The sequence below is a fragment of the Quercus lobata genome, chromosome 1, assembly GCF_001633185.2.
Source record: "Quercus lobata isolate SW786 chromosome 1, ValleyOak3.0 Primary Assembly, whole genome shotgun sequence".
NCBI lineage: Eukaryota > Viridiplantae > Streptophyta > Magnoliopsida > Fagales > Fagaceae > Quercus > Quercus lobata.
Window position 1 is genome coordinate 20,579,703 of NC_044904.1, and position 16,984 is coordinate 20,596,686.

General features: G+C 36.6%; 1 protein-coding gene across 1 annotated transcript; it reads right to left on the minus strand.

Annotated features, from left to right (window-relative positions):
- Positions 1-9,708: 9,708 nt before the first annotated feature.
- LOC115982770 (tRNA (guanine(10)-N2)-methyltransferase homolog) lies at positions 9,709-16,136 on the minus strand. The gene is made up of 6 exons (XM_031105484.1): positions 15,789-16,136; positions 15,438-15,649; positions 14,536-14,853; positions 14,365-14,439; positions 14,109-14,183; positions 9,709-10,466 (listed from the first exon to the last, which is right to left on the minus strand). Exons 1-6 carry the CDS (start codon positions 15,988-15,990, stop codon positions 9,915-9,917), a joined length of 1,434 nt encoding a protein of 477 aa, XP_030961344.1. The 5' UTR covers positions 15,991-16,136; the 3' UTR covers positions 9,709-9,914.
- Positions 16,137-16,984: the final 848 nt, after the last annotated feature.

Here is a 16,984-nt window from a genome sequence, read left to right on the forward strand (position 1 = left end):
AGTATCCCAAAATATTCCCATTTAAACCTATTACATATATAGTTTTTTTTTTTTTTTTTTTTTTGAATTCACACCTTGTTATTTATTATTATTATTTTTTATAAACATACAGTTTTTTTTTTTTTTTTTTTTTTTTTTTTTTTTTTTTTGAGAAAGATAAACATACAGTGTTGTGTGTCTATATATATATTTGTATGTATAAAATTAATAAAGATAAATATAGGTGTTATGCTGGTTCATGTGGAAAAAAAGAATTTGAAGTTCACTACATGATGAGTTTGAGAATTAATTGTATTTTGATTTTTTACATAATAGTTAGAGGAATGAAGATTTGAACCTTAGATATCTTTTTTGAGGTACTTAAATTTTGTTTATAAATTTATAAAAAGATGTCATTATTTAATTAATAGTATATAGTAAGTTTTTTTTTTTGAGAAACATAGTATATAGTAAGTTGGTAACTTTCTTTTGGTATATGGATATATACTAATTAAATAGAGCTTAGAGCTAATGAACCGGTTTTTTCTCTCTCTTTCTCTAGCTGTTTTTGTGTTTATCAAATTATAAATGGCACATATGTCTCACATCTTATCTCCATCTTCAAACACACCTCAGCTTTTGCACAACATTACCAAACAACTGAATTAGCCGTCAACTGATTTTGATCACCCACAGCTAAGCCGATTCATTCCCCAAGAGAAGTTTGACTGAGGTCAAGTATTTAAGTTATAAACCCTTACCCCTACATATTTTCGAGGAACCACCCATAAATCATGAACCACAAGCCTTTCTATCTTCTGTGTTGATCCCAATAAGAATTCTATTAAGAGCAACTTAACTAATTAAAAACGTGGTGCATGTCTCCACCTTCATCCTCTATTTTCTTTTATTCTACTTGATATTTTAGCAACCCCATTTGAATCATAATTCCTACCTTAATCCCCATTATTACTCACTTGCTTCAGCTAATCAATTGTTAAAACATATAAACATACTAGACCTAACAAATGAGTTGGGTCCGATTGATTTGGGTTTGATTCAATTAATTAAGGGTTTGTTTGAATATCGCTTATTTTGCTAAAAACTGAAAACTTATTACTGAAAATATTATAGCAAAATATTTTTTAAAAGACAAAATGCTATTCATGCGTTCTTTCAGGTGTTGGCTGGTCCATGAACAGTGCAGTGGGACCAGCAAAAAAAAAGGCAAAACACAAAAACATCTCTACACAAACGCACGCTAAGTTACAGATTAGAAACTTATCAGATTAAAATTGATTGTTAGTTTTTCTATAACTCTTACTTGGCCTTGGATGAGTCGAGTCAACTACATATGCCTTTTTTAATGTAAAAAAAGGGAAAAATAAAGTTTTACATACTTTTTAATCTCTAAACTCAAAGCTAAAAAATGGAACAATACATGAATTTTAATTTTAATAATCTTATAGTGTAACTGTAGGGACACGATTCTTTTGGGGCCCAATAATGATGTTGGGCTCATACGTGAAAGATCCCTCACAATATGATTTGTAGAGAGTGGGCTTGAAAAGCTTGCCGTTGGTCATGGGGCGATGTTTCGGTCTTGATTTTAGAGGAATTCCTGTAGAAAAAGGAGTCGGGTTTGAATATTTAAGCCATATAGCATCGCATCTTATGGGGTTGGGCTCCTCGGACTTGATCCGAGGACCATTAGGGTCTTACCCCGGTTACCCAACGGTGGTTTTTTTTATGATGGCGCATGTGTTGTTAAGGTGTTTTCACCCATGGAGTTTCTTTTTGGAGATCGGATCAGAGCCCCTTTCTAAGTTCACTTACTTTTCCTTTTATACTAGCTTACGTCCGCTGTCCTTCGTCCACGTGTAGGGTCAACCTTTACAAGACTGATATTTGTCCCATCAGTCTAATCCCGGAATTGTTGGGGATGGTTGATAAAGCTGGAGAATACAGCTCTGTTAGGTGCAGAGTCTTATCTGGAAAGGGTAGTAAGGATAACTCTCCCAAGATATTTTAGATCTCCTTCCACATTTATTCCTTTATCTCTTTTTTACCCCTACCCTCAATGGAGCTTTGGGTCTGCCGAGGACGAAGCCGTCCTCGGTTGCATCTCCGGGCCATTACCTTTTTCGGCTTGGGCCTTTGGACTCCCCACGAGCAAGTGGGCCTGGCCCATAAATTATTGGGCCCTACAATAGCCCCTCAAAACCCTGCTGTCCAACATCCTGGTTGGAATGGGGGGTTTTGGTAATACCAGGCCTTTATTGTGACTCACTTAATTCAGCCTTTGACTGACGCTGGCGACTCTTCACCTACCCAAGAAGTGTACCGGTCTACAAGATGCTCCTCTTAATTTCTTCATGATGCGCTTATGCCGTTTGGTTATCCGAAGCGCGTCTTTAATATTTTCCCTTCACGAGACCTCCCATATTTGACGGTTATTGATGGCGTGGGGGAACGAAACGGGTGTATTCTTGTCTGCAGATTTCCTCGGGGATCTGAACACATTAAGTATTCTCCTCTTCGTCCCCTATATAAAGAGGAGAAACAAGAATCGTTTCTCCCACAGATGAATCCCTTTAATCCCTCCAAGATTTGAAAACCCTTAGATTCCTTCCGGAGTTTACTTTTACTCTCCGGTTATTCCTTAACCTGAAATACACTCGCCATAGCAGTAAGCAATGAAAAAACCATTCCCTTCCCAGAAACGCCCTGTCTTAACGAAGTTCGAAATGGCTCGGTCAGGGCAAGGATGGCGGAGATTTAAGATTTGTCCCCCCTTCCTTTCAGCCAAAATCCGAAGCAGGGGCTCATCACGTCAAACTTTCGGCGTGACTGAGTCGAGAATTCCCATCATTGTAACCAACCGCTCTCTTACGAGCATACCTAATATGGCCCCAGTGTGATAGGAGTCAGGAACGAGGCAGGGACTAAGTGTCTTTACTTCTTCCTCTCTTCGTTCACTGGTGGCCCCCTCCGCCTCCCTTTCTTAGTCTTCCTAGCACCAGCTCCCTCCTGGTGCTTTCACTTCTTCCTTCTTTTGCTCCTTTTTCTTTCTTTTTATCTCTTCTCTCTTCTTCTCCTCCTTCTTTACTCATGTCCTCTATCTTCCTCATTCATCTCCTCCATCCTCTTCTTCCTTCTCCTTCAAATTCTTCTTCCTTCTCCTTCATCTTTTTCCAAAGAAGGTTCTTCTTTCGATATGAGCAATACTGAGGCAGAGGTTGGAGAGACTTTGAAGATGAGTTTAAAAGACACCTGATTGTTTACTTATCTGTACTGCGGATGTTAGTGTTGCTTCGGCAGCTCACCTTTTGTATAGGCTTGTTTGAGCCCCACTTTGTACGTTGTAATAATTTTTATATTAATAAAAATTGTTGTTATTTTACTTCGCATGTTCTGTCTATGTTTTTACAAATTTGCAAGCGCTGCTAGACACAATAATATATCATTTGAATCAATGATAACTAAAGCCATAATACTTGCTGATAAAAAGATGTAACCATAATTTTAATAGAATTGTTTGACATAGCAATGTGTACCTGTAAATAGCAATATTTGCCCGAAACAGAGCCGAGATTAGAACTGGATGTTCTATGTGGTGCAGGAAGTAATTATTCGAAGACATATCACCCGCAAAAATGAGCAGCCCCCTTAGGCTACCGAATAGCGGAACGTCCCGCCATCATCCTAACACTCTTATTGGCCTTAACATTTTACAGTATTTAAGCCGAGAACTTTCCCTATCCGAGCAGTTGGTTTCCCCATAGGCTTGAGTCCGAGGACCATGCAAGGCCTTGGTACTGTCCAACACTCGTAATTTTTATTTTTTGTACTCGGTTTCCCCATAGGCTTGAGTCCGAGGACCATGCAAGGCCTTGGTTCTGTCCAACACTCGTAATTTTTATTTTTTGTACTTGGTTTCCCCATAGGCTTGAGTCCGAGGACCATGCAAGGCCTTGGTTCTGTCCAAAACTTGTGATTTTTTCTTTTTGTACTTGGTTTCCCCATAGGCTTGAGTCCGAGGACCATGCAAGGCCTTGGTTCTGTCCAAAACTTGTGATTTTTATTTTTTGTACTTGGTTTCCCCATAGGCTTGAGTCCGAGGACCATGCAAGGCCTTGGTTCTGTCCAAAACTTGTAATTTTTTCTTTTTGTACTTGGTTTCCCCATAGGCTTGAGTCCGAGGACCATGCAAGGCCTTGGTTCTGTCCAAAACTTGTGATTTTTTCTTTTTGTACTTGGTTTCCCCATAAGCTTGAGTCCGAGGACCATGCAAAGCCTTGGTTCTGTCCCTGGGCCCCTATGCTGAACGGGCCTGGGCCGCGAATTTACTGGGCCCACAAATTAATAGGTATTCCCGTAGTCTTTGGTCATGCGGTACTTTTTGGCGTCCCAGTGTTCGAGGTGCGCCTTCACGAGACTCCTTTAATCTCAGGGTTGCAGACGGCGTTGGAAATCGAGCCAGAGACATTTTGTCTGTAGCGTTCCTTGGGACGCTGCGTGAATTAAATGCCACCACCTCATCTTTTTAAATAAATAAGAGAGAAAGTTGCTTTACCTACGCACAAATCCTTCAGTTTCCTCCCTTAGCACATCATGTTTGAGGCGAGGGTTGGGGAAAAGGAACTCTCTCCGTCACAGAGGAGCAGTGTCCTCCTGAGACTCAAAAGAGTGATGTACGGGGCAAATGAGGCATAAATTCAAGAGAATATTCCAGTTCGGTAGAGGGGAAAGGGTGTTTCTCCCTCTTTTAGTCAAAATCCGAAACAGGTTCTGTTCATGCCAGAATTTTGGTATGTCAGAAGAAAGATTCTCCGCCACCAGCGCCTCTGCCTTGTCGCAGGCAAACTTTTGGTGAAGGCTCCTCAGCTTCCGGCTCCCCGCATCTTTCCTTCAGCGGTGTGAGGCTCAAGTTGGGTTCTTTTGCTGCCTGAGTTATGGGCGTGCAAAAGCATTGAGGAGGAATAAGGTCTCGAAGCAGTAGCCAACCTCTCCTCTGTGCTACCTCCTCGGCTTTACCTTCACTCTCTTGTATTTTTCTTTACTTACGTAGTTAGCTTTAATGTAAGCTTGTTTCAGCTTTTCATTGTACACTGTAATGTTCCTTTGTCTTAATAAAAGATGTGTTTATTTCTTTATACATACTTTTCTTCTCTGCAACAACTACTTTGTGCATGAATATTAAATGTAAGCTTGTCCTTAATGATATTCCGGGCAGAAAAATGCCTTAACGCAGATTTCTACTGGTTTAAACTCACAAATATTATCAAGTATAACAAGGGTAATCCTTAATAAATTAAACTCTTGGAACTAATCAGGATAACCGCTGAGTGCTGCGCGATGTATGCTAGACCAATGTCCGAGAACGATAAACTCGAAATAATTCGTCCGAGAGGGTGGCCGAGTAGCGAGGGACTTTGATTGTGCTTTTGGGTAATACATTGCACCGTATCGCATCAACCCCTTTGGTACTGGGGATCAGAGGGTAGACCGGGGAATCCGTGCAATTAAGGGATTAACCCAACTGTTAACGAGGAGTTCTCTTCGGATGGATTTTGAGGTTTATGTGCCACAGTTTTTTTTTTTTTTTTTTTTTTAAATAGTTGGTTTCCCCATAGGCTTGGGTCCGAGGACCATGCAAGGCCTTGGTTCTGTCCAAAACTCGTAAGGTTTCCCTTTTGTACTTGGTTTCCCCATAGGCTTGAGTCCGAAGACCAAGCATGGCCTTGGTTCTGTCCAAAACTTGTGATTTTTTCTTTTTGTACTTGGTTTCCCCATAGGCTCGAGTCCGAGGACCATGCAAGGCCTTGGTTCTGTCCAAAACTTGTGATTTTTTCTTTTTGTACTTGGTTTCCCCATAGGCTTGAGTCCGAGGACCATGCAAGGCCTTGGTTCTGTCCAAAACTTGTGATTTTTTTTTGTACTTGGTTTCCCCATAGGCTTGAGTCCGAGGACCATGCAAGGCCTTGGTTCTGTCCAAAACTTGTGATTTTTTCTTTTTGTACTTGGTTTCCCCATAGGCTTGAGTCCGAGGACCATGCAAGGCCTTGGTTCTGTCAAAAACTTGTGATTTTTTCTTTTTGTACTTAGTTTCCCCATAGGCTTGAGTCCGAGGACCATGCAAGGCCTTGGTTCTGTCCAAAACTTGTAAGATTTTTTTTTTATTTTTTTTTTATTTTTATTTTTTTACTTTCGTTTATGCTTCGAATGTAAGCCCCTAGACCAGGGCGGGGAGAGCTGGTTTGTGGCCAAAAGCCCCTAGAGCTGCCCGCGCCGTTGGCACCGCAAGGCATAGCCCCTAGCAGAAGTTTATGTCGGAGCAACCGCTGTGTGTTGCCGGAGACGTAGGAAACCTCACGAACCTCTGCTTGCTAGAGAGTCGACTCCACCGTCACCCACGCCAACGCGCAAGCCTTCCCCACAGACGGTGCCAATTGTAGGGACACGATTCTTTTGGGGCTCAATAATGATGTTGGGCTCGTACGTGAAAGATCCCTCACAATATGATTTGTAGAGAGTGGGCTTGAAAAGCTTGCCGTTGGTCACGGGGCGATGTTCCGGTCTTGATTTTAGAGGAATTCCTGTAGAAAAAGGAGTCGGGTTTGAATATTTAAGCCATATAGCATCGCATCTTATGGGGTTGGGCTCCTCGGACTTGATCTGAGGACCATTAGGGTCTTACCCCGGTTACCCAACGGTGGTTTTTTTTATGATGGCGCATGTGTTGTTAAGGTGTTTTCACCCATGAAGTTTCTTTTTGGAGATCGGATCAGAGCCCCTTTCTAGGTTCACTTACTTTTCCTTTTATACTAGCTTACGTCCGCTGTCATTCGTCCACGTGTAGGGTCAACCTTTACAAGACTGATATTTGTCCCATCAGTCTAATCCCGGAATTGTTGGAGATGGTTGATAAAGCTGGAGAATACGACTTTGTTAGGTGCAGAGTCTTATCTGGGAAGGGTAGTAAGGATAACTCTCCCAAGATATTTTAGATCTCCTTCCACATTTATTCCTTTATCTCTTTTTTACCCCTACCCTCAATGGAGCTTTGGGTCTGCCGAGGACGAAGCCGTCCTCGGCTGCATCTCCGGGCCATTACCTTTTTCGGCTTGGGCCTTTGGACTCCCCACGAGCAAGTGGGCCTGGCCCATAAATTATTGGGCCCCACAGTAACAATTCTACAAAAGAAGAAAAGAAAATGCATTATGTGCTATACATAAAACATGAAATAAAGTTAAATCATATATAAAACAATTAAGTATGCATTTTTTTTTTTGAGGGGGAATTAAGTATGGATTTGGATTAGTATTTTTACTAAAATTTTGTATGCATAGTCTTTCTTTTCGGATATATTTACTTAGTTGTTGAAAGTTGGCAAAAGTATAGTTGTACTTAACAAAAATTAAGGCTTTAGGAAGTTTTATACAAGCATATAAGCTAAAAAACTTAAAATAAAAAGATTAATCCAAATTCAAATACATATATATATATATATATAGAATTTTAAGAATAAAATATAACATGTTAAATATAAAAAAAAAGAAAGTAAATAATTAAGGGGGAATTTAAAATCAATTTACAAAAAAAAAAAAAAAAAAATTACTTAACGTTATTAGTAGTTCTGACAAAGAAAATATTTATATTTGAGAATTTCACATCAAGTTAACAAGTTATACCTTCTCATAAATAAATAAAAATATATAAAAAAAAGTTAACAAGTAATGCCGTTACTATATGAAAATTTCTAATATGACTTTATATTGTATGTAAAAATCCATTAAAACCGAATCAATAAAAGAAGAAATTTTAAGTTTGGAAGAGAGTCTTAGTGAACGGTTCGTGCTAAGTTGATTTGGCCAGGTTATGTCATAATTAGGTACAGTTCAAAAAGAGGTCAAACTATAGCGAGTTGTTACTAAGGTCTACAACAAACTACAGAAACGTACCCTAAAATTATAGATAAATACTTGTTTGGGCCACCACTTAATGAATAAGAGGAAAATCGTGTCCTATCCAAATAAAACGACGGACCAATTAATACACAGTCGTATAATTGTTTTTGTTTCGTTTTTTGTTTTTTGTTTTGTTTTGTTTTTTTTTTTTTTGAGGGGAACACTCGTATAATTGTTGGGAAGCTTAATTACCACAGTAATTTAGATTTTAGAACATGATTTTCTTATTTGAAAAAAGAAAAGAAAAAGAAGCTTTGTGGAACATGTCTGCTATCTATGCGTAGACATACCTGTTATATACCCACGCTTATGTATTTGGTATGGACTATGGAGATTGCACTCATGTCATTTTATATGAAAATTAATTGTTCGCCTTCAAATTATATCAGAACAAGGGCTCCGTTAAAATTTATTTTTAAATTTTCAATAATTAATTGGATTTTTATAATTTTAACAAAATTTTAAGAAAAAATTAAAAATTTTGACAATTAACCACAACACTTAACAAAAGTTGATGAAGAGATATTAATTAAATAAATTTGAATCTTAAAGGATTGATTTGAAGAAAATTTTTTTTTTAGAGAATTGAAATGAATTATGGTGAAATTTAGAGGGTGAATTTTGTATTTTAACCTTACTTTTATTATACACTAGTCAAAATATTGAATAATTTCTCCATTTTCTTAAGGATATATATATTTTGTATAATTTTTTTTATATATAAATATAAAGATACACAGTTATACACATATGCACTATGCAAAAGAGTTAAATAATTAATATTTTATGTCAGGTCATGATCAAGTTATACCTAATGTAACTTTTTCACTCTTTGTAACATTATACCACTTAATAACTTTTTATTACATTAATATTTGAAAATTATATTTTTAAATTACATATTGTCTTTTTTTTTTTTTTTGATAGGAGGGTTGTCTTAAAAAAAAAAAAAAACGCACACCAAATGTCATCTTATTATTTACTTTATGATCTATATAATAAAATTTATTTCAAGAAAATCAAACTTAATTTAATCAGAAGTTCTATAGCTCTAGGTTGCTTTAGTTTAATACAAAACACATTGATTTTGAGATTTAATTGGTTTTAAACTAAGCTAGTGTGGTAATACATGAGGAAATCCTAAGAAGGATTAACAAAGTATAATTTAATCAAAATTTATTTACTGTTGAAGTATTATTCACATAAAACTAAAACTCGTGACATGAGTTTTTGTCTTAATTGGTTTTAACTTTCAACTAATATATAATGATTTACTAATAATCTTATGCTCTAAATTAAAAAAAAAAAAAAAAAAATTAACTCCTCTTAAGTGAAAATGCTAACGTAGAAAAAAGTAGAACTTTCAAAAAGTAAACGTGGCAATACTAGAGATACCCAATTTATATTGGTAAGGAGGTCAACGGGGTGACTTCCTGGGCTGCACGTAGAGGAAGAGCATAGGTAAAGAACTTTGGCTACAGACTCACAAATGTGGTTTTGGTGACCAAAAAATGAAAAAAGAAAAAGCTGTAACTCTATGCATGCCTGCATATCATGTAAACAACCCAAAAGTGATCACTTTGAGTGGTTCACAAGGTACATAACTCTCATTTGTAGTGTTTGGGAGAGGTCATAGTAGACAATCTTACCCCCTTCTTTTATTTTGTTGGGACGGTTGATTCCCGAAGTGGTGTAGAATAAATTGTAGCTAACTTATAATTGATGACGCGCCAGTTGGAGGATGTTGAATTAGCTAAAATTTGAAAACAAGAAGCTCATCATATTGGCTTTAATCACCATGGTAAATTACAAATACATTACCATAAAACAACGAAAACTAATAAGGGATGCATCAAGCTCTCTCTCTCTCTCTTCAAATATGAGAGATACATGGAAGGCCATAAAAAAGTCGCAGGCATAATTGCTCAAGCTAACACAGCTTTTGAAAGCAGGCAATTTTCAAGCCTATACGTATTTCCCTCTATATTTTGGCTTAGGTTCTTTACCGAGTTTAGAATCACCAGTTGCAGTTAACTGAGGATCTGGACTGAAAACTGCAGAATGAAGATTACCGTCTTCTAACCACTTCAGATGGTTTTCCCTAAAATCTATATGTTTTATCCGAGCTGCCTCTGCAATTTCCTCAGTGTAGGGACTTATCTTGACCATGGTCAGTAATACACGGCTATAACGTGAGCTCAATATCTGCTCGGAAGTAGCAATCAGTTTGAAACATGGATGCTCTGGGAAATGGTTTTCTACATTATCATCTTCTCTTAATACAGGGTAAAAGAAAACAAGCCTGCCCCCCATTATAAGCATCCTAGCAGCAAGGTCAAGCAAATCATGGACACACTCGACTAAGCTGTAAGCTCCAGTGGATGGTATGTGGTCTGTCCTCTTGTCATCAGGAACAGTATAAGGGTCCACAGTCCCCTTCAGCAACTTACGTCCACCAGATTTACGCCCCCCAGCACGAACTCCATAAGGAGGATCACAGATTATTGCATCAAATACCTAACAGCAAAGCATATGAATCAGCACATAGGATGCAGCAAACTGAATGGAAAATTAAAATTGTGGAGCCACAAATTCTAAAGTAGGCAATTAGATTCCTGGCAACTAGGACCATAAAATGCCACCATAAGTCTCTTACAGAATTGTTTCAAGTCTCATCTTAAACAAGATGCAGAAAAAAACAAGTTAAGAAGCAATATTTGAAAGATCAAGCCGTCAACCCAATGTAATGAAATGAACCTAGTAAGTTCAGATTGTTCAAAACAAACAACTTTAAATTCTTCAATTTCAAAAGGTGAAAAAGATATCAGCAATAATGACAATAGTATGTTCCAAAAAAAAAAACTTCATTGCATATATCAAAATGATTCCCACATCCAGCCATTCCATTCAGGTCACTAGTCATTTGACCTTCCCAAGTCCCAACCACGAGCTCAATAAGCCATTCAAAACATGCTCATGAACTTTAGCATGCACTCCTAATGCAGATAAGAACCCCACAAATCCATTAGATTAGGGGAAGATAGGATGGTACCCCAGTGTCTGCATTGCCACCCCAAGGTAGAGGGAACCACATGCTTACTTCTCTGTCTAGACTTTTAAAATCATAACACACCCTCAAGCCTTATGGTTTATTCATCATCAAAATTTAGTTCTAGGTCAACAAATTTATTCATTTTCTTCCCCAATTTCAAAAGCATCAGGGTGAAATCCTGTGATAAGTCCATGTGGGTAAATTAAAATATAGGATAAGGCTGAATGAGGAATTGATATACTATTTCACAATGAAATGCAAACAAACAAAAAAAAAGAGGCTAGTAAGCCTTTTTATGAATTTATAAATGAATGGCACACATTGGGCGACCCTTTTTTGATAACTTCCTGTGCTATTATCAGCTTCTTAAAACTGGCTATGGAAAGAGGGAAGAAGCTGCATTTGGTGAATCTGGCTAATTTAAACCAAAGCTGTCAATATGAAACATTCTATATAAATTTAAATTCTGTTGGAAAGAAGAAGTAGCCATACGGGAAGAAACTACCTTCCATGAATTGGCAGATTGAAATTTTTCCAAACTCCAAATTTCCAATTTTTTTATTTTTTATTTTTTTTTTATAGATAATAAGAATTTTATTGATGAAAAAGAACAATGTGTTTACGATTGTAAACTCACTGCCCTTGAAACAAATACAGTCAAATCATAAGGAAAGTCTAATAGAGATAAGGAAATCAGACAAGGAACTACTCTGTGTAAGACCCCAAATACGAGACCACTCAAACAAAGTCCTACCAAGAAAGTTCTTCAACATATCTATAGGTCTCTCAATGTCCTCAAAAGTTCGGGCATGAGAGAAAAGATGTTAGTACAAACTAGGACAGTATGGTATGAGGTTTGAGTGATACCAAACTGGGACAGTATAGCATGGCTTTTGAGCAATACCCCAGTGGTATCAACACCTCTTGCAGAGCCAGGGAACTGGGATTCGAACCCCACCAGCATCTCCCCCTATTTGCCAAGCAAAAAAACTAGGACAGTATAGCACAGTTGAACATCTTAAATTTACCCTATTTGATATATAGGGAACTTTCTATTCTTACCCTGGTACATGGTATATTTGTCAAGAGTCACAATCACTATCCCACATGTTACCTCTAATGCCATGCACCACCACATTGGAGCATCATCAGTTTGACATACAATTAAGCAACGCCAGGTGAAATACCCTTAGTTTTTTTAGGTGACCCAGCAGCACTGCCACATCAAGGCATCTTATGATCTTATCAGCTTCCCTAGCATACAGTCTGGAATCTGGATTTACCAAAAATAAAATTAGAACACTCTGCTCCAAGAGGAGGGATGAATTTAATCAAAGGAGAGTATTCAAATAGATAACCCATGCTTCTGCAAGTTTGGGGCCTATCCATTAATTCCATATTTGAATACCTTGCCATGAGTTTAACATTGATTCCTCACTCACATAAAACACCACTATATGATCTCCATATCGAAATGTGATTCTCAATGTCATCCACATATATAGATATATATTACTAGCCCATTTGTCTCTGCCAAAGTCTCACGATCCAAACTGATTTTATTTCCTCATCATTACACCAGGTGTGTCCAACAGAACAGAGAGAAGCAAACATACAACTTTATTGTACACAATCTCCTTATTCACTAGAATTACTAGAAAATCTTATTTATCTTCTTGAGCTTGGTCCTTGCACCAAATAATTGAACACTCTATAAATTCAAATTCTCATCTATCATTCTCTTCTTAAATTTGCTTTGTTTTTAGACACAGAATCATTTTTCTACAGATCTGTTATGTTGGATAGGGGAAAAAATTGCCAAATTAAAGTGATAAATCCTAGTGTGCTGATCTGTACGTGACGTATCATGAAATTTATATCTTTGGAAGGCATGAAGCCAACTTAAATAGGAAGACTTCATCCATGCCCATATTTGCAAATATCACATAAAAACCAGGTCTGAACTCTAAATATGTAATATCAATAGAAGTAAGTCTACATATCAATTACTCATCCAGTAAAAATCACTGACACCAATGAAAGAAAATGCAATGCTCGATCACCCAGCTCATTCATTTAGAATCCAGCTCAAAGCATAATCTAGTAAAAAATAATAAATCTTAATGCATGGATGTAAATGAAGTAATGGTATTATAGAGTACATCTAGCCATTATCCTTTTGACAATGATAATTGATAAACCACTTTATTATCCTCAGCCAGGACTATATTCAGCCTTAGAATTTTACACAGTGATTATTACTAACCAAACAAAACTTACAGTTTTATCAATTTCATTAAATTACTTAAAATGGCGCATTAGTTATCCCTTAAATCAGCTATTTCATGGTTTTACCATCAAATCTTTAGAAAAAATCACCTTAAAGCTAAGAGCATATACTGTGATTACACTTCAAAAGAAAAAAAGGTGGATGTAATAAATTGTAGATAAACCCTGCCAAACATTAGCATCTATGAAATCATCAAATTGAAACATTTTGAAAGAACTACTGCCATTGGGATTCTCCAAACAAACCGCTAAAATTTTATCATATTATATACTTTATTAGATGTTGAAAAAGGTTCAATGCACTTTGTCTTTGGGTAGTAAATGTCCATAATCAAAAAGACTGCACTGCTATTTAGCAAACCCAACTCATACCATTATCACAGAGAAGGGGAGTGGATGGAGGGTGCTTCTCAGCTAGAGTTGGGGCTCCATGGAGAATCACAGTGGTAAAATACAAAATATCAAACCACAAGAGAATCAAGTGCTATGCAACTATAGGTCTTCTTGGACCTTTAATATAATGCCATGTCTCATTGCTTTTATCAGTTTGCAATAATCAGAATTAATAATCTATCATAATGTCATTATCAAGAAATAAAAGTTAGTATGCTGATATGTTTCACTCAAATGATAATAAGTATTAAATAATATAATAGGAAAAGTAGTTACAATGAAACAATTCAAAACTCTGAATGGCATAGCACAAATGATAGATTAAGGATGCATTTTGAATTGAAAAAGAACCGTATAAATTACAAGAAAACAAACAAGGTAAGGACTCATATACAACAGTAAAAAGAAAGTTTGCAAGAAATGACCTCTTTCAATCCAGGGCGCCATGGAGGAAGGTTATTATCTGCCCTCAACAGTCCAACTGGCATCGGTAACCCATACTGCAAAAAGAATGGGATTAGCTAGAATTATAGGACTAAAAAGTCTCATAATTGACTTTTAGTCACACCAGGGAGTTTCAACCTACAAATTTCTCTTTTTTAGTTGTCTGTTGATGATAACGGAAAGCATTTTAAAGTACTAAAAAAATGTTCAAAATCCAAAATTGTAAAGCACATATACCTGCTTAAAATTGCTCCAAACATTACAATCAGGGCCTCGCCCATCACGAACTACCCTAATGTCTATGTCTGCACCCTGAACAATTTACATCAGTTCATACTGAAAGAAAAGTATTTATGTGCAAATAGTTCAAATGATTCAGAATTCAGAAAAAGAGCAAGAAATACAAACCATTGTCATTGCTCCAAAGTGAGCTGCAGCAACAAGAATGCTACCAGTGCCAACAAATGGGTCATAGACAAGTTTGCCCGGTGTGGCCAATGCTTGGTTGGCCATTAAGAAAGCCATTTCTGCATCCATGGCAGTTGGGCCAAGATAATTGCGGCTTTTTAACTGATATGTTGGCAAAAGGCTCCTATTGGCACCCCCAACTTCCCGACCAAAAAAGATTCTCCTTCCTTCAACTGGTGGAAGTCCATTACTAGATCCATAGTCATCAGTTTCCATAACCCAAAACTTATGGTCTGGATTCTTCAAATTAACTTGACCCTGCAGCCTATATAGGTCAGAAAAACTGCTACCAATGACAATTATTACAACATAGATACATACATGTATAAATATGTCTCACACCTTCTCTTTTGAGTTTATAAAGAAACATTAAGGAATTTTATTTTTGCAAAAAGACATCTACTTTTTCTTTTTCTTTTTTAATCTAAGCAAAATGTAAGAGGTTGAGCCTTGGTGCATTGGCAACTGGCAAGTGCCTTCCACCAAAAGCAACCAGTCATGGGTTTGAGTTCGGCAGTCAGCCTTTCCAAAACAAATTGGGGATAAGGGTCCATTTGGTTAGGCCTTTTAGGAGCCCAAAAGAGCGTCTTTAAAACCCAAAACTCCATTTTGCAACAGCAACTCCTTATAGCTTTTATTTTTACAGAAGTTCATTTTAAACCCAAAACATCATTTTGCAACAGCTTATCCAAATGCACCCTAAGGCTGCCTATCACGACCTCTACCAGACCCATTAAAAATATAGCGAATAACTTACAAACTACAATGACGGAAAAATCAACTATCCCAAAAATCGAAAACTTAAATCACAAATATCAATGAATAGGAGCATTAACATATACCTTGAAAGGAATGTAGGTAAATCGTTTAATTCGATCATTTTGGTCTTGGAAGCTAATGACTTTCCCAAAGCTATCAACAGTAATTTTGAAAGTGGTTCCAGGCTCCAAATATGGCAACTTCCTCTCATCTGGATAGCTCCTTATGCACTCTTCCAATTCTTCATAGCTACTCCCTTCTCCCCAAATTTCATATATACCCTTCACAAGTATACCTACAATTTACCAGACCCCAAAGTTAAAATGTAATTGTAAAAGCATATTGAAAATAGTATCACTAAAACTAACAAAAAACAAAAACAAACAAACAAGACAAAGACAAAGACAAAGACAGAGTAAGGGGGTGATGAGTACTTCGATTGGCGATGTTACGAGCGATATCCTCGGAAGGGAGGTTGACGTAATGGAAAGGAGAGTCGGGGTGGTGATGTAGCGGAAGCCTCCACTCCAACGAAGACCAGTTGTCTTTGCCGTCTAAGAAGAGTTGTGCTAGTGATTCGACCTCTGCTTTTCTGTAATCTAACAATCTGTGGAAGAACATACACAGATACCACATTTTTTTGTATTTAGCTTTGCTATTTGCAAATGCTACTAGCTACCACTACTACTACAACTACAAGTCAGCCTGGTTCAGACTACAGAGGGAAAACGAAAACAAAAAGTCGAAAACCCAAAACCCCTAGCTTTGCACTTTGCACTATTGGGTTTCTGGAGTGCTCAACGAAACGACACCGTTCCTAGAGAATTATGTAATTTCCTTTGTTAACCTTTTCTTTTTTATTTTTATTTTTTTTTTCAAATAGGTTTTTTTATTTATTTATAAAAAGTAGTATTTTTAGAGATTATCAATAACAAAATTGATTAATTTATGATGAATTTTATTACACAATTTTTTTTAAGCTAGCAAAATAGTACTCATAACTCATAAGTCATGCTTAATTAATGCGATATCAATAATATGGATTTTATGGCATGCTTTTGTGTTAATAATAATAATATGGATTTGAAAAACCGAAATAATTCCATAGTGCAATTATGCAACTATCAGATCTTTGTAAGGCATATTGCTGTTCTTTTCAGTTTTTACTGCTTCACATAAAGATTGAAGTTTATTAAAAAAAAAAAAAAAAAAAAACAACAACAACAACAACAAAAAGATGTAAAAATTTAATGTAAAAAAAAAAAAAAGAAGGTTAAAAGTTATTTTTTTTGAGTTGTAGGTTGAAAGTTATTGATTGACCATAAACAAGTTTGCCCGGTGTGGTCAATTCTTATCTTTGGTGTAAGTGTAGATTGAACCAGTGGCGGAGCCAGGAGTTTAGGTCGGGGAAAAAGATTAAAAGTAAAAAACTAATCTAAAAAAATTAATCAATATTAATAACAAAATAAATAAACAACTATATGCTAATATAATTGTCATATAGAATCTAACATAAAATCTAACTTTAATTTGTTTTTTCACACCTAGCTTAATTTACTCAATTGCCCTCAACGATTTTTCATATTTTGAAACTGTTGCATGATTTGGTCACACTCAATAACCTTGAATA